This window comes from Aulonocara stuartgranti (assembly GCF_965226115.1).
Source record: "Aulonocara stuartgranti genome assembly, chromosome: 2".
NCBI lineage: Eukaryota > Metazoa > Chordata > Actinopteri > Cichliformes > Cichlidae > Aulonocara > Aulonocara stuartgranti.
The window spans coordinates 36573701-36590464 of NC_138940.1; the positions used below are offsets into that span (position 1 = coordinate 36573701).

Sequence of the window (16764 nt, forward strand, 5' to 3'; positions counted from 1 at the left end):
AGAGGAAACCAGCATTGGTATTGCAGGCAAAAGAGCCTCTGATATGACAGGTTTGTATACCCAAAGGTATTTACAAATTAAAACTAGAAATTAGTTTTGGGGAAGTAAACTCACACCGAGGTGCAGCCGAGCATTCATTTTATGCCTTCACGTCAGCACATATTTGTATCTCATTTTCAGAAATTGGAGGCAAATGTCTTGTAGTTGATTATGCAATGAGATGCAATTTCTTACCTGCTCTGAGCTGAGCAGTGACATGTCAATCAGCTTTCTGTCATATGGAACCAGTGATACAGTGTCAAAGGTCAGGTAGTTATTTCCATACTGAAGGACAGAAAAGAAAATCCACATAACGTTACCTTCACGTTACATTAAAAAAAATGATATAATTCCAGATTATCAATAAGGCACCACTTAATTTTCACCTTTGTCTGAACCGGTACGACCACTGCAACATCTTCAATCCGGATCCCAAAGTCATTCTCCTTATAATATCCAGGTTCTATGAGCAAAATCAAGCGATTTTTCAGGATTTTGACATTTTGCACAGAAAAACTTTACAAAATAAAACTCACCGATAGACGTGAACATGCCGGCTCTGAAGCCAATGTTGTTGCTTTGGAAGCCAACAGGCCCTGGGGATACATTACATTAACTCATGATTAAAATGCAAGTTACGTTACAGAAAAACAAATAAACCTCTCCATGATTTACTCTACAATATATACATTGGAAGCTTGTGAACATCATGCAACCTAAAGTGTATTTTCATGATCATGCTGGTCAGTGGATATCAAGTATTAAAGAGGAATTATCAGAGGTCATTATTCATGAGCCAAAATGTCAGACTTCAGTTTCAGCTTTTTTACTCTTTAACACTGTTAATGTGGTGGAACATACAGCTGAGACTGATGAGAATAGTTTTCTGGAAAGTTAAAGGCGAGCTTTTATGATTTTTGTATCTCTGTCATACATTACTGTCGCTGTGGATATCCATAATATAGTAATCTCAGGCATTTAGCTAAGGCTGTAAGCTGGCCGGGGACCTTTTGTGTGGATTTGCATGCTCTGTCCAGGTACCTGGGCTTCCACCCACAGTCCAAAGACATGCATGTTAGATTAATGTGAATGTGAGTTTGAATGGTTGCCTCTCTGTTTTATGACTGCTGGGACAGGCTCCAGCCAAACTGCAACTCTGATTTGGATAAGTGGAAGAAAGTGGATGGATAAATGGATCAACAGACTCTTGACTGACATTTCAATGTTTTATATATTAAACAGTTGAGAGATGATGAAAATAATTGTTACCTTCAGCCCTATTAGGAATAATTTCCTCCTGATATTGTTAAAAAACAATTAAACACCATTTGGGGCACAGAATGGACCAGCCACTTAAAAATCAGCCCAATTTTATTTATCCTTGACACACTGTATGATTTTATTTATTTATTCATTTTAACTCAGAAGGTGGAGAGAAGTAAGCAAAGCGTGATAACTAAACAAAGTGTTTTAATACCCTCTAGCATCTTTTTTGCGGAGGCTGGAAGGAATAAAAGTAATGCTTTCAGAGGTTTTTTTTTTATCCCACTTTGTCTTCTGCATCTGTAATAATGCAGAAGACAAAGTGGGATAACCGTTAAATTGTTTCAGTTTCAACATGGTTGATTTAGTGGAAGATTTGGTGCCACTTCTCTTTTTTATTAAATTATACGTTTCCTTGAAATTCTTGTACTTTGTGGCTTTTTCGAAGTTTTTGTACACCTGGGACACATTTGACATGGACTCTCATCCACAGATAGATACTTAGTAACTACTACTGGAAAGATTAAATGCATAAACCCTTTCTCTCGCAGTGTAGCCCATTTTCTGAAACCTTTCTGAGATATTGTTGTGATGCATAGATGCAAGTGTACGCACTGAAAAATAAAACAGTGTTCAAAAAACAGCACGCGGCATATTTGGCATCTCAAAGTCATCTCCAAATAAAGGTTCGTACACTCATGAACTCCGAAGTAGTTTCCGACACCGTGACCTGTGCCATGGCCGTAGTTCAGGCCCACCTCCCACAATGCCCGGCGACCCAGCATCTCCATGTTCACACCTGTTGATGAACAAAAACCTCCAGTCAGACATCCTGTACCAGACACGCTACATCTACTCACAGCTATGGTCTATGGTGGAGGAAGGGGGCTCTCTAGTGGTGAAACAGAAAGATTTCATTTAAGATGTGTTTATTTTTCATTCCCACCTCTTGTCCCGGAGGGAAAAATGGTTCTGGATATCTCAATGTTTCCCATCAGCACTCGAGTGAAGGCCTCCTGTGAAGCAAGACATGTGGTAAATGATAGGAAACTTGTGTTTTGAACAAAATAATAAGAATTAAAGAATTAGCATATTGAAAAAAATAGAAAGGAGCAAAGTTGATTGATTGCTATATGACTGATTAGACTGATTATAAGGAAATATTAACATATCTTCTCTATCAGTAATACCTTTTGCATTTCTGTGGGCTTTCCCCAGTGAACCGTCCGAGTGATGTCAGTGGTGCCATCTCTGAAAATAGTGAGAGACACGGTGACTCATTTTAAACGCTCGTGACATAAAATGAAACTACAGAAGTGTGTGAAGAGATCATTTTTACTCACAGATACTGGCCACCAGAATCAACCAGGTACATCTCATCAACTGTCAACCTCCGGTTTGTTTCTTTTGTAGGGCTGTAGCACAAAAACAGGAAATGATAGTAGCACTGCTTGCTGGTGTTTTTCAAATGTGTTGAACTATTAGCAAAAGAAAAAAAATGCCTTCATGCAAAAAATCCAAAAACATAATAATGTTATTGTTATTTTGTGATAACCGCAGGGCTCTAAGGCTCAGAAAGATATAATCAGGCTGTTTATAATAAGACCGTGCGGGCCTCATTTTGTGAGGCACAAAAGTTGAGGAAAGAAAAATATTCTCAGTTACTCATCTTTTACAGATTTTCCTCGATGCCTTTTATGCAGGTCTCACATCAGGAAAGTCGTCCTCACGCTTAGTTCTCAAAACATCTCTCACAACACAGACTCATTTTTATAAAAGACAAAAAAGTGTCAACACATGCAAAGCCACTCGATCACTTTAACTCTGCAACCAATGACTAAAAACCTTTCAGTCAAATAATTTTATGTTTTCATCAAAACCTTACTGGAACCAGCACCTCTCTCTAAACCACTCGCACCACCTATTTGTGTGATATATGCTTGTGTGTAACCAGGCATTCCTGACACAAGACTGAGAGCATGCATTTCTATTTGCTTCAAATCAAGGGCATCTGCTACTTCTAAGAGTGCTGAGAATGACGGTCATGGTGTGAGGATTGAATGCAACATAAAGAAAATAACTCCACAAATAAGTTGTAAGGAAAATGCCTTCATTCTAACACCACAGTTTACTCTATATACTCCAACAATTTCTGCATGCAAGCCTTCATTCAGGGACTACTGGTTAGCTTTGACCTTGTTCCAGTCAGATTTGTGAGGCATAGTGTAGTTACTCATACTGTACTTACCCATTAATAATAATGTTAGCTCACCATATAAACTGAAAAGGGCTACAATTAGTCCCTTTTTACGAATCAATGCAAATCAGATGATTGCAATTACAGAGCAGAATCAGTTTTTAAAAACAAGACTGTTTAGTGTCTGACTCCTGACACCTATTCTATTTATTATAAACAGCCCCTAAGAATACATATGCACATTTACACTAAATGGCCACACCTTTGAATATTTGATTTCAGGTGTTTTGAGTCCCATTTCCACAGGTGTATAAAGCCACAGCAGAGCCATGCAGTCTGCTTTACAAACGTGAAACAATGAGTCACTCTAAAGAGTGCGGTTCGATAATAGGATGCCACTGCTGCAACAATGTGTGAAATTTCTTCCCCCCTAGATGTCACACAATCAACTGTAAGGGGTACTACAGTTAACGAACCACCACCGCAACCCAGCCACAAAGTAGCAGACCACATAAACTTACAGAGCTAGGTTACAGCTAAGGAACTGTGTGTAGAAGTCACCAACTTACTGCCGACGCGATAATCTCATAGTTTTAAACATTTTCTGTCATCAAAAACTGTGTGAGAGGAGCTTCATGAATGGGCTTCCATTGCTGAGCAGCTGCATACAAGCCTTATACAATCCTGTGTAAGCATCTGGGGTGGAATAAAGCATGATGCTACTGGACAGTGGTGCAGTTGAGTTATGTGGCGTGTCAAGTCATACTTCTCTGTGTGGCAGTCTAATGCCACACCAGGTCAGGGTTTGTTGAATTCTCTGTTTTCAGCTGTGTGGTAACATTTTGAGGAACACCCTTTTCTAGCATGTCTTTGCCTCAGTGCACAAAGCAAGTCCCACAGAGGCATGGTTGGATTAGAACTTGATGGGTCCACACAAAGCTCAACACCGATTGGATGAACTAGAATGGCAATTGTGAGCCAGGACCTCAAAGATACTTTTGTGGATAAATGGGCAAAACTTCCCACAGACAGGTGTAAAGTACAGGTATTCTGTCCACATAGTACAGTGACTCATCTTTTGATGTCAGTCTGAATGCAAAAAAACAAAAATGAGTGTATTGAATGTGTTTGCGTGTTCAGTCTAAGCACTCCAACATTTTTTCAGTTTCTGCATACAAGCCTCATTCAGTTAGTCTTGTTCCAGGAAGATCTGAGGCAGTATTCTGGTGTAATTACTCATACTGTACTATTACTCCAGATTTCCCCATAAACTGAAAAGTGCTACACTCAGTCCCTTTTTAACATCAATACAAATCAAACATCAATATCAGTTTTAAAAAGCAAGACTTTTCAATGCACAGTGGTTGAGCAGGTTTAGGCTTACTTGGATACAATCTGTCATTTGGTTTAAGTCTAGTTTTATTTATTATTTATTTTTTAATTCATGATTAACAAAACCGCTCATTCTGCTTGACTTGCAAACAGTCTAACACTACGAATCAATCACCATCACCATCAAGGGACTTGCCCACAGTACAGTGAATCTGAATCAGCTTCTGTGACAGTGTTTTTCCTGTACTTGACCCTTAAAAAAAACTAAACAAAACACTGAATTAAAATTATAAAGCCACAGTTTACTACAAAATGCTTTGCTGTTTTTCATATCATCTGACTGTAGAGGTTTCTCTCTATAATATTATAACATTCGGGGGGTGGGGCTTGAGATGATGGTTATTGTAGACTGGCACCTTATATAACTGAACGCATTATCAGAACTCGAGTATGTGACATGTGAGCTGAGGACGTTTATAAATAATTTGTAGGAGCTGTAAAATGAAAGGTGATGATTCTGCATGACTGTTTCCAGGAAACGTGTTTCTTGAGTTTGTGACAATCTTAGCTCAACCAGCTTTCAGTATATTTGGGAAAACTAAGTAGTTCTTTTAGGAGTAAAAAGATCCCGTCAAAAAACATGCAAAAAGAAGATTTTGGATGTATATTTAGGATATTCTACCAGAGATTTAGCATGCCAGCAAAAACAAGTTCCTGTTTTGGCTTTAAGTGTTTTTTTTCTCCCCTTCTTTTTTTTTTTAAATCCAGTAATGTTATCCTATTTTTACAGCTTTGAGAACTACAGAACATCATGCAAAAATAATAAGGTACAATATTCATTTAATAAATGCCTTGGAAAAGTCATGTTGGTTGTGAAATATTTAAGAAGGTTAAGACTGCTGCGAGTACACCACAACCACCAACAAAAGCGGCAACAAGTTAATGATACCACAAAAATGTTACAATGCTGCCTTGTTGTGGAACTATAGACAATTACAAATCCAGATGCGTAATGTCAGGGTTACGCAATCATATAAGGTCCTAAAGGGACCTATAATTAAATCTTCTGTTACTTTTTTAACCTTAAACTTTTATGCTTTTTAAGGACCTTGTTGTTTAGTTTGTGTTCTTTTTTTTGGTTTGAACATCTTGGGTCATAATGGAAAAGCCTACACTTGAATTCCGATTGATTTTTTATCTTATAATCCATTAAAAAAAAAGTGCACCAATGAAATCTTGAATATCTGAGCACCTCACAATGATTTAAAAAGATTCAGCAAACATTTAGGTCATTTTTGGCATCCAGCATGATAGTTTACTGTAATCTTCTTTGAATGCATCCTTAAAAATGCAAAAATGAGTATAAAGATGTCGGGATGAAAATTAATCTCACCTGTAATGGGCAAGAGCAGCATTAGGTCCACTTGCAGAAATGGTGGCAAAGCTTGGGCCTCTGCTGTCCTTCTGTTTGCTGGAATGACGTTCACATAATTCTTTAATTATACTGTTACAAATTTGAGTTTGAGTTTCATAATTTCTAAAATTTCTCATCTTTCATGTGTAACAACTCCTTTAAACTTTACACTTTCAAATTAAATAGTTGGCTTCAAATACTTCATGTCAGCCGTCCCTGTTCCCACCCACCTGCGGCACTTGTCGACGTATTCTGCAGCGGTCAGTTCAGTCGCATTCCCCTCTGGCACGGTCTTTTCCAGCCACATCAGGAACTGGATAACAGCAATGGCATCCCTCACCTGCACAGAGTCACCGTGACAATGAAAATGATGCAGATTAAAAATGCATATGGCATGTTGAAAGGCACCTTTGAATGGGGTAATGCATTTACTCAGATGTATGTTTACTCAGTATCTCCTTTGGAGGCATTATGCGTGTCTGAGTGGATGACATACGTGAGCATCCCGTAAAATCTGCTGCTCAGTCTCATCTTTCACAGCTTTTGTCGTCAGCACGGGAGAGTAGGAACTTGTCAATAGTTTGTCCTACATGATGCAAAAAAATAATGATTATTAATTATTATTTTTTATTACCCATTTTGTAAAATTCTACATATTTATTAGTAGAAAGGCCTTGTTTAAAAAGGTGGAAACAAGACCCAGGGGTACTTAAACTCAGCCTGACCAGTCATTTTTTCAAATCATGTAATCCACATGGTCTGACTAAAGAACATGGGGATCTTCATAGTGATATGTGATATCAGGGGGGCGTTACTGCACAGAGAATAGTTATTTTTCACATCTGTGAAGGCCCGGTTTGCAGCTGTGTGTGACATGGCTGGAATGATAATTGGCACCTCCTAGTCTGAAGTCATGGTTCTCAATTGGAAAAGGGTGGAGTGGCTTACTCTAGGGTCAGGAACTGGTTGCTCCAAGCGATGGAGTTCAAGTATGTCCGTGACTGACGAAGGAAGTGGTTGTCACTGTTCTGATGGCTCCTGAGTCACTAAATTTAAGGATAGGATCCTGCCTTCACCCTTTGCCACATTAGTTTGAGGTAGCAGCAGAGTGGTTCGAGCGGTCCAGGGAAAGAGCTCAAATGTGATCACCTATCAAAGTGTTCGCAATAAAGCAAACACTTTGTGTGTCGTGTTCTGATAGGGTTTCCCATAGCCCAGGAAGTGCTACACTGGCAACCAACTACTCCAACGCTCCATGTCAGACCCACAGCCCATGCAGCCAATGCAAATAACATGACAAATAATTCTTGCTTAACATGTTCGAGGCCACAGCACTCGCATGTCAGTGCCCTTTGTGCCTCTTTCCCCCCTAAAGACGTATTTTTTGCTTTTCCAAAAGTTTTTAAACAAGGAAGCCTTTTGTGCCTCTCATTGTTAACAGAAGTCCCACTTGAATATATTGGCATCAACCCCCAAAAAAGAGTGCCTGGCAATCCAATGGGGGGTTGACTCTGTTCGTTATTACCTCCTGGGATGCCCATTCACCCTCTGCTCATTCCACGCCCCACTGCAGTGGTTTCATAACATGAAAGATGCCAATGCTTGGATTAACTGCTAGTAACCACCTAGTAGTGGTCCATAGGTTGGGAGGTGCAGATTGCTGGAGCTGACTTCCTTTCTAATTCGTGAGGGGGGCTGTAGGTTAAGCCATACGGCTCCCTGGGTTAATTCAATTTTGCTACGTGGTGGCGGGAAGTGGTTCGTGGCTCTGGCAGTGCCAGGTGAGGACAGCTGACAGCAATGATCTAATCAGGTCCTGAGAACAAGCCCATTCATCTATCAGAATCAGAATCAGAATCAGAAACTTTATTGTCATTGTCATGAGAACATGGATATTTGTTTTTAGTCTGTATCTTTTGATTTATTTGAGCTACTCTACCAAGTCCCGATGTATTAAATAGAGGACATCCTGGGCTTTCCATTGATATCGCATGTGTTGGCCTCTTGGGTGGCCTCTTTTAGCTCCAAAGAGAAAAGAAATCACAAAAAACGTCAATGGGAAGATTTATTTCCCCCTCGGTTCTCAGGAGGATATTTTACGCAGTAGTGCGCTGGTGTGTGGAAAGGAGTCTGAGATGGCTGAGAGTGTGAGAGTGGCTGGAGCTGTCCTGGGAAGGAGCTCAAATGATCATCCATCAAAGAGTGCGCACTAACACATTGTGTGTGAAAACTAGACACTATGTCTGCAGCATTATCTTTCTCATAGCTCAGGAAGTGCTAGTCCTTCCTCAACTTTTTAAAGCTTGAAGTCTGTGGCCATCAACTTTACAATGAGCATAAAGCAATAAACCTTTGCAGTTTTATTTTATAGGTCATCTGTCCAATATTTTCAGTTAAGCACACTGTAAATTTAGAAGGAGCCCTGTCACAGACTATCATCCTATCTGAGCTGTGACAGGTTTGAGCCCTTGACACCATAAGTGTAGGCAGACAAAAAAAAAAAAATAAAATAGATGCATTAGTTTATTTTTTACAGTTTTACTGGGAAAATATGAATCTGTGTTCTCTTCAGTATATTACACATTAGACAAACAGTCATTTGATCCAAAGAATTGATTAGTGCAGCTTTATAATTTACAACAGCTCTTCCATCGAGAACAGCAGTGCAAACAGATTGTTAGACATAAAAAATAAATAAATAAAAAACTATCACGGTGGGCATAATTATGCTGTGCAACACATAAAAGGAAATAAAAGGTCTGCATACCTGTGGTGTAATGACCTCATAAAGAGCGTAGTTTGTGTACTCTGTACCGATCCACACCTTAACCCCAGGCCTGGTCACATAGTTCTTCAGATGATCGAGGATGGTATCATAACCTTTTAGCTGCACACAGAGGGCCCCTTCACAAGAGGCATTCAAGTACACCTTCAACTCTTCAGTCACCCGCTCCACGTGGAGAAAGAGCCTGTTACATGACGTGAAGGGAAATAAATACTGCATATCCTTTTACATAATATATAAACCACTGATAATAGGTTTGCAGCTGGTATTTGTGATGGGAATTATAGGAAATAAGGAAATACAAAACGATTTTTATTCGGTGAAGTGTAGTGTCTAAAAAAATGAACCTACCAGATCTCATCCATTGTGAGTAGAGTGTAGGAGTAGAAGAAAGGGTTGTACGGGATGTCATTGCCACGCATGTTGAAAAGCCCTAAAAACAAACAAAGAAAACATCTCACTGTCAGCAAGTTCATTTATTTCCTCACTGGGATCAATTTGGGCCATGAAGCGCTCTTTGCATCTATTGTGAGACTTACGCGACTCTCTCTGTGTAGCTGCTATTTCAAAACAGGCTCTAATTCAAGTCGGAGTCACGAACAGTCTTCCGAATGGTACCCTTCCTGTGTTGGTTTGTGGGTAGACTGCCTTTGTATAATTCAGTCTGCAGAAATCTTGCTTATTTCCGATTCAATCACATCATTTAACCTGTGTGGAGTGATGGAGCTGGAGGAGTGATTTTAGGCTGACATATAGAGAAATTGTTTGAATACGTTTCTAAGTGATTTCTTTTTTAATCCTAATATTCTTTATCTTAAAGGATTCTTTTTTTGCAATTACTTTCTTTAAAGTTAACATGTTCATTAGTGGGGTGAAGATTTTGTACCCAGTGGTAGCTTTAGACAGTATAAAAGATGGACATGGCTTCCAGATCGGAAGATGGAAAATAAAGTTTATGTACCTTAAAACTGCATTCTTTTGATTGCCAGCAGGGGGCGATAGCTGACTCTCCTGATGAGGTTTTGTGCTCAGTCACTCATTTTGGGTCATAATTGAGAAACAAGTGGCAAAAATAGCTCATCTGTATTTTATTGTGCTTGTGTCCATTGAAACAGGAAAGAGAGCCACACTGGAGTTCTCCAGAATCAAAAACGTGTTGCCGGCTTACTTTCGACACTGCCTCCATCAGGCAATAGGTGCTCTCTGCAAGTAGACATGCTACCTGAGATCCCAATGGTCTGCCAGTACATTGAGTGATTTGTGGTCATATCACCCAGCCCTAATGGATGGATTACTTGGCTGGTTGTCCATCCAATAAAGGTTACACTGACTTGCTTCATATTGGTACATGCATGACGTGAAAGACAGGCCCTGGCCCTAGTTTAACTTCAGTTGATATCTGATCAGCCCAATACACCGACAAGTTAAAACTTCTTAGAACTTAAAACTTCTTCACCATTAGTTCATACGGGAAGATTAAGTATTTAAAACACAAAAACTGCTAAAATAAACTATTGTACTTTAGCAATACTTTAAGAACATTAATGGAAGTGAAAAAAGCTTTTTTAGAGTCTACGAATGTGACAGAAAAACAAATACATTTATTTAGCAACAGTAATTATTTATTATTATAGTAATTATTTATTATTATTTATTATTTATTTGAATACTTTTAGACAAAGGTATCCTTGCTATGTGTCTTTTTTAATATTTGTAGATCCTCTAAAGGTAAGGATATTACTTAAAATGCAATCAAATCATCTTTAGTGAACCCTTATTTTAATCACGATATTAGTAGTGTTTCATAGGTTTTTAAATTAAAGAAATTAATTAATTAGAAATGAGAAAAAAAAGTCAGTTTTCTACTGACTGCTGTGCTGTTACACTGTAGAAAACAAGGCCTGAAGCAAACAAATATGCAGTGCAGCTGCAAGTCACTGGTAGGCAGCATGTTGTTACTGGTACTGAACAGTTAGGACCACAAACACATCTAAAACAGATCTGAGACATTTTCAGGTTAATTTATATGCAGCAGCTGAGTAGCTTGTCGGGACAGGATGTTGGGCAAGTAAAAGAGCAATAAGGAAAGCTATTCAGGGGGACTTTAAAATGAACTGATATTTCCTTCTTGTCATGCTGAATAGGGGAATGTAGTTCTGGACATTCAAATAAGCTTGAATCAAATGGGGGGAATTTAAATTCTGCCCTCGTGGTGGTGAAGAGCGTCTAAGACCTGCAATGAATACATTAGAGCAGGATATGTCTCAGGTGCTTTTCTCAGTGATCCAGTTGTAGCTCAATATAAATATGCACCACAATTAACTAAGGCATTTCTGAACGGCATTATAAGATATATAAGATTGCAGTTACTTACAAGCCGTTTCATCCAGCGCTGAAAGCAGGAGGCCTGTGGGCTTGTATGGATTGTCCCCCATCTGAGTTCGTATGTGCTCCACTTTCTCCTGCCAGGTCCTCTCTACAAATATACATATTTAATTTTCATTTGCATCCAATGAGACACATTTGATGCTAATTTGTCGTACAGTGTGCTTTTGTCCATCCTCGAAGAGTGGCTGTAGCTCAGGAGGTAGAGCAGGCCGTTTGCTAATTGGAAGGTAGATGGTTCAATCTAGAAGATACTAAGCCCACGTCGCTCTCTGATGCATCCACTGGAGTAGGAATATGTTTGAATGTTATATAGAAAGCACTTGCTTGCTACAATTTTAACTTGGACTTGTCTGAGTGCTTTTTGCTCAAAGTGAGTTTGTAGAGAGTAGGGCATGTGAAGAAAAACAACACTTAATTGTTCATACTGGGATTCTAACATTTTCACTTCACAAATAATGTGGTTTAAACAAAACAAATGTTATTATTAGCAAATAATGCCAAAATAGTTCGAACAGAACGTCTTTAACCACAACTCTTGATTATTAACAGTTTAACAGTATTTCATTTTTAGGTCAAACAATCAATACAGATTATCGTCACACTGCTCGTTCACACAGTAAATATCTGGGTGTTTATTACTATGAGAATTTAATCTGTGTGTGTGTGTGTGTGGGGGGGGGGGGGGGTCAAGATGTGACCACATAAACGACTTCCCTAATCCTGCTGGTCTGGAAGTCCAGCAGTTCATCTAAACAAAAGGCACTTAGACTAAAACAGATATACTTGTGTTTGCTATACCATAAATCAGTAAGAGAAGATATAACCTTTCTCCTGACCTTAAGTTGTGTGTGCATGCCAGAGTGCTCTGGGAGGCGCACAGAGTCTCCACAGACTACTACGGATCAAACCTCCATTATTATGCAATCGATAATAAAACCAAGCATATATGAGTGAATATTTCTAAGCATAAATGACAATCAACCATATAAACCTAACAGCTAACCAGATCACCTTCTCTATTAGGAAGTTAATGGCATGCCAGAGTTGTTTTTGCAGTTCCTTCCGCTGCTTGTAAGTGACAAAAATGTCTTGTTAACAGACGTAAAAGACCTGCTAACTTACTGAAATTCTGTCAGAAATTCAAGTCTACTTTGCACAGCATTTGAAATGACTTACACAGAAAGGTGAGAAATTTGTGGAGAGCTGGACAAAGTCAATAAGGACAAATGCAGATGCACTAAACCAGGGTACAGCAACACAAACTGAATCACTGAATGGGGAGAAAAAAAAATCCTATCCCATCCAAACAGTTTCCACTGTTTAGAAGAAGTAGACAATTTCTCTTTACAAAATCATCCAGGGGCTTATTGGTCTTTTCAAAACCTTGCGGAATCTAGGCCGAATACCACTGATGGGGTTGCATCCAACACATTGTGACCCATCTGTGGGCGTAACCAGTCTCATGGCGAAACAGCATCTTTGGTAACTCTAAACAGATCTCAAAAGCAAAGGTTTATGAGGTATTCTGTGCTTTTCAGACATAAAACTTCACTTTATTTCCTATAGCAACTAACTACTATGATCTTAAATCAATAAATTGCTTTCAGTGCTCCACTTGTAGCTCTTAAATGTTTTACTAGAATTGTAGATCAGCAGCACCTGTCTCTATTTGTTAATCTTGCGATAGATTGGTGATCAGTTCAGGGTGTACCCCTCATCATACCCTATGACAGGTGGGAATGCCTCCAGCTCAACCGTGATGCTAAGCTGGAAATACGGAAGAAAATGGATTGATGGATCTTTCAAATATAATGCTTTGGCTACTCCAAGGCCTTTCTAGTAAATAGGTCCTTTACTCTGACGTGCAAGCTTCTCATTACTTAATGGACTTCTTCCAGACAGTTAGCCAAGCAGAAGAACGAGCTTTCATGTCTAAACTATGAGACAATATTTGCATGCTATATGGATTTCTTTTTTGTGCAGCTTGTAGTCACATACAGTCCATTAGGTTTATGGTGCTCTCCATTTATTCAATGTGCCTATTCTGACCATAAACTGGACAATATGCTCATCCAGTCTAAGTTGGCATTTGATCCATCAGCCTATTGTAAAACCATCGACATGCTATTTATGGCTCTGTTTTGCGAGCGGCTTATTGCACTCTGTCCAGTTTGCAGGTATTTATCAGCACACAGATAAAAAGGACCACACACAGGTAGACCAACAGACTGAAAGATGTGTGCTCAGTACAATCGTAAACACACGTTCACATAAAGGAAACCTACGTATGACTCGGTCAGGCAGGCGGGTGAGGTTGTCAGGCGGGACCGACGGTCTTTCCTTCCACACTTTGTCGACCAGGTTCTCTGTGATGGACTTGAGGCTGCGATCGCTCGAGTCCAGATTGATGTTGTAGTCTCCCTGCGTTTCTAATGGAGGAAACTGCAGATGATTACACACGCTGAACCGAATCAATCACAAGTAAACAGTCTGCATGGCGTCTGGAGGCTTTGTCAATAATTTTCCCATCTACTTAGGTGAGCACTTTATTGATGTTAAGCCAGACTGACAGGTGGGGAAGAAACGTGAGACTCACTGAGAGAGAAGAGGAAGGGATCAAAGCCGATCTCGTCACCCTTTGGCACTTCTGAGATAAGCCACTCTGCCACACTGCTGATGGACACTACAGAGCATCACACATGACAGACCGCAGTCAGGTTATTTGAGAAAATGATGCAGAAGGTGGAAAACATTGTAGCAATTTTAAAACCAACTTTTGGGTTTATAAAAGAATATAAAATAAAATGAGCACAAATAATGTTAATCAGAAAATACAGTTTCTATCAATGAAATGATACATTGTAACATTGAAAGCAAACTTTGACCAATCGAACTGGTTCAATGTCGGTGTTAGAAGGGGTTCTTTGGGGTGAAGGTCCATCTAGAAAGCTCACTTGACTTGATGATGATGTTTAAAACACTCTTAAGTTATTGCAGTGCAATTGAATTATGTGGTTAACAGCATTTGCAACAGTGGATGGGCCTATGCAAGTCAGATATTTGGAAATACCCCACTAAAAAGTGGTCAGTTTTTGCAGCTGTTGGGTTTTTTTGTTGCTGTTTTTTTTTAATCCCACCTGAACTTTGAACCTCTGCAGGAATTGTTTTCTGATTTTTTCCTGTAAAGAATAAACTCCTTTCATTGTAATACTTAATATTAGCAAATCCTTCCTGAATTTGAATTTTAAAGCTGCTTATCTGAAGAGCAGAGGTCAGATCAACATTCAGAGCCATGCATTTAATGTGTTTTCCCGTATTTGCCTGACAGTACTTTTCAGCCTCCCCTACCTCTCTCTGTGTTGCAGCCTAAGAAGCATTTGTTGCTCAGTAATTTCCTAAAACTGTTTCAGCAAATGTTTCCCCGACCAGGAATGCAAATCCTGAGCACTTGCAGCTGTGGATTAATACATACATGGCTGTAATGTAAGTATATTTATTATGTGTATCATATACACAGCAGTAGAGGAAGATATCACATAACCCCACCATAGCCTTTTAAGAAAAGAAGTAATATGAGAAACAGATACAACAATTCATCTGAATGTCTTAGCAGAAGTTGAGACTCAGCAAACCAACAGAGATTTTTCCAATCATCCATTGTCCAATTTTGTGAAGCTGGTGTAAATTGCTGAGCCTCAGTCTCTTGTTCTCAGATCATAGGCGTGAACAGCTGGCGTGATCTTTTGCTACTATAGTTCATCTGCTTCAAGCTTTGATGTGTTTGGTGTGATCAGGACTTTCTGAAATACCAACACAAGCCTGTCTGATACCAACAACGATGCCACACTCAATGTCACTTGAATCAAGTTGTCTTGACCATGCTTGGGTGATTAAAGCCAATGGTGTCATGTTATTGGATGACTAGATATTTTCATTAACGCACTGATGAACAGATGTACCTAATGAAGTGGCTGGTGGTGGGTGAGTGTATGTGGCCCTTTACAGGCCTCTTTTTTCTGCAATCCTTGAATGACATTGGCTGTCATGAAAAGCTATAAAAAAAAGTAATAAGTCCCATTAGTTGGAGTGTCTTAATTTTTGCTTCGGTGTTAAAGATTTTTGTTAATGAGCGATGTTTATTGATATTAAATCTGCTATAATGGTTTTTAAAAAAGGAAACATTTAAGTGGAATCGAATGGTTGCTGTGTTGTCATAACAAGTAAGCAAAATAGGACCACTCCTACCATCTTTTTCCAGCTCCCAGTTGCAGTCCATCTGTCTCTCAGCTTGAACCCAGTAGCGGCTATCTGTCCACAGAGCGGCCTTGTTCAGGGTAACTACAGCAGTGCCTGAGGAGAGGCAGGAAAACAGCTGCGTTATAGAGAGGGCAGCAGCAACAGTGAATTACAAATGACTATAAATGTCAGAGTTGACTCAGTGTGTGACTGGACAGCTAATCTGAATTTAAAAGATGTATGTGTGATTGAATGAGAGGGTGAGCAAGAAACAGTGATAACAGTCCGGTAATGTGGTGCGGATATATAATCAGGGTTTACATTATCATTCCACTGTTGCACCCTCACATCACAAATACCCATCAATGAATCTTAATAAAAACCCAGACAATATGGCTTCTCATAATAGAGTTTCACATAGGTTTGATGGAGTGTAATCAGCGCTCTACTGAACTGTCATCTGCTTTCTTATTCTTTCACAGTTAAAGCGTGAAAACAGAGCTCATCATTTCATAGGGAAGTTCCACTGCGAGGGCGAGTGCCTACATTTGAGGACATGCTGTCGTGCAGCAAGTGAAAGCAGGGAAAACAAATGAATGAGGAGCGAGATGTATGGCGAGGATGTGGGATGAAAGCAGAGGAGCTGTGTGACCGAAGATGTCGGGAGTGAGTCATGGGGAGGAGGAGGACGAGACAGAAAAGGATTGTACCTGCAGAACCAGTGAAACCAGTCATGAAGGCCAACCTGGCGTCACGTGGTGCAATGTATTCACTCTAATGGAAAAAAGCATACACAAACTCAAACACAACAAACACACACGAGCTTTAATCTCAGATGACATAATTATGATGGACAGCATGTGTACCAGGTGAGCATCGGTGGCAGGGATAATGTAGGCAGAAATATTCATGGCACGCATTTGCACTCGTAGCTCCTCCAGCTGGAGAGAGGTGTTTACTGCTGTGCTGGGGAGGTACTACAAAACACACACACACACACAGCAAGAGTAAAAATCTTCAGATTGAATAAAAACTCGAGGAGCTGCTGATTCATCCATCTCTGTATTTCCCTCCATAATCATTAACTGCAGTCCATGTGCTGCAATCATT

General features: G+C 39.6%; 1 protein-coding gene across 5 annotated transcripts in view; it reads right to left on the reverse strand.

The window, feature by feature from the left end:
- The window catches only part of xpnpep2 (X-prolyl aminopeptidase (aminopeptidase P) 2, membrane-bound), a 127824-nt gene that overhangs the window by 2323 nt on the left and 108737 nt on the right, over positions 1-16764 (reverse strand). For all 5 annotated transcript variants that reach the window (XM_082553456.1, XM_082553455.1, XM_082553454.1 and 2 more), the window contains 18 exons: positions 16521-16631; positions 16365-16428; positions 15664-15768; positions 14015-14101; positions 13704-13847; positions 11405-11506; positions 9382-9463; positions 9013-9214; positions 6742-6831; positions 6476-6585; positions 6225-6302; positions 2646-2717; positions 2493-2553; positions 2249-2318; positions 1997-2101; positions 576-635; positions 426-502; positions 235-324 (listed from right to left, as the gene is read on the reverse strand). In XM_082553456.1, coding sequence (XP_082409582.1) covers positions 235-324; positions 426-502; positions 576-635; positions 1997-2101; positions 2249-2318; positions 2493-2553; positions 2646-2717; positions 6225-6302; positions 6476-6585; positions 6742-6831; positions 9013-9214; positions 9382-9463; positions 11405-11506; positions 13704-13847; positions 14015-14101; positions 15664-15768; positions 16365-16428; positions 16521-16574 — 1653 coding nt within the window. In that variant the 5' untranslated portion in view covers positions 16575-16631. The remainder of the gene's footprint in view (positions 1-234; positions 325-425; positions 503-575; positions 636-1996; positions 2102-2248; positions 2319-2492; positions 2554-2645; positions 2718-6224; positions 6303-6475; positions 6586-6741; positions 6832-9012; positions 9215-9381; positions 9464-11404; positions 11507-13703; positions 13848-14014; positions 14102-15663; positions 15769-16364; positions 16429-16520; positions 16632-16764) is intronic.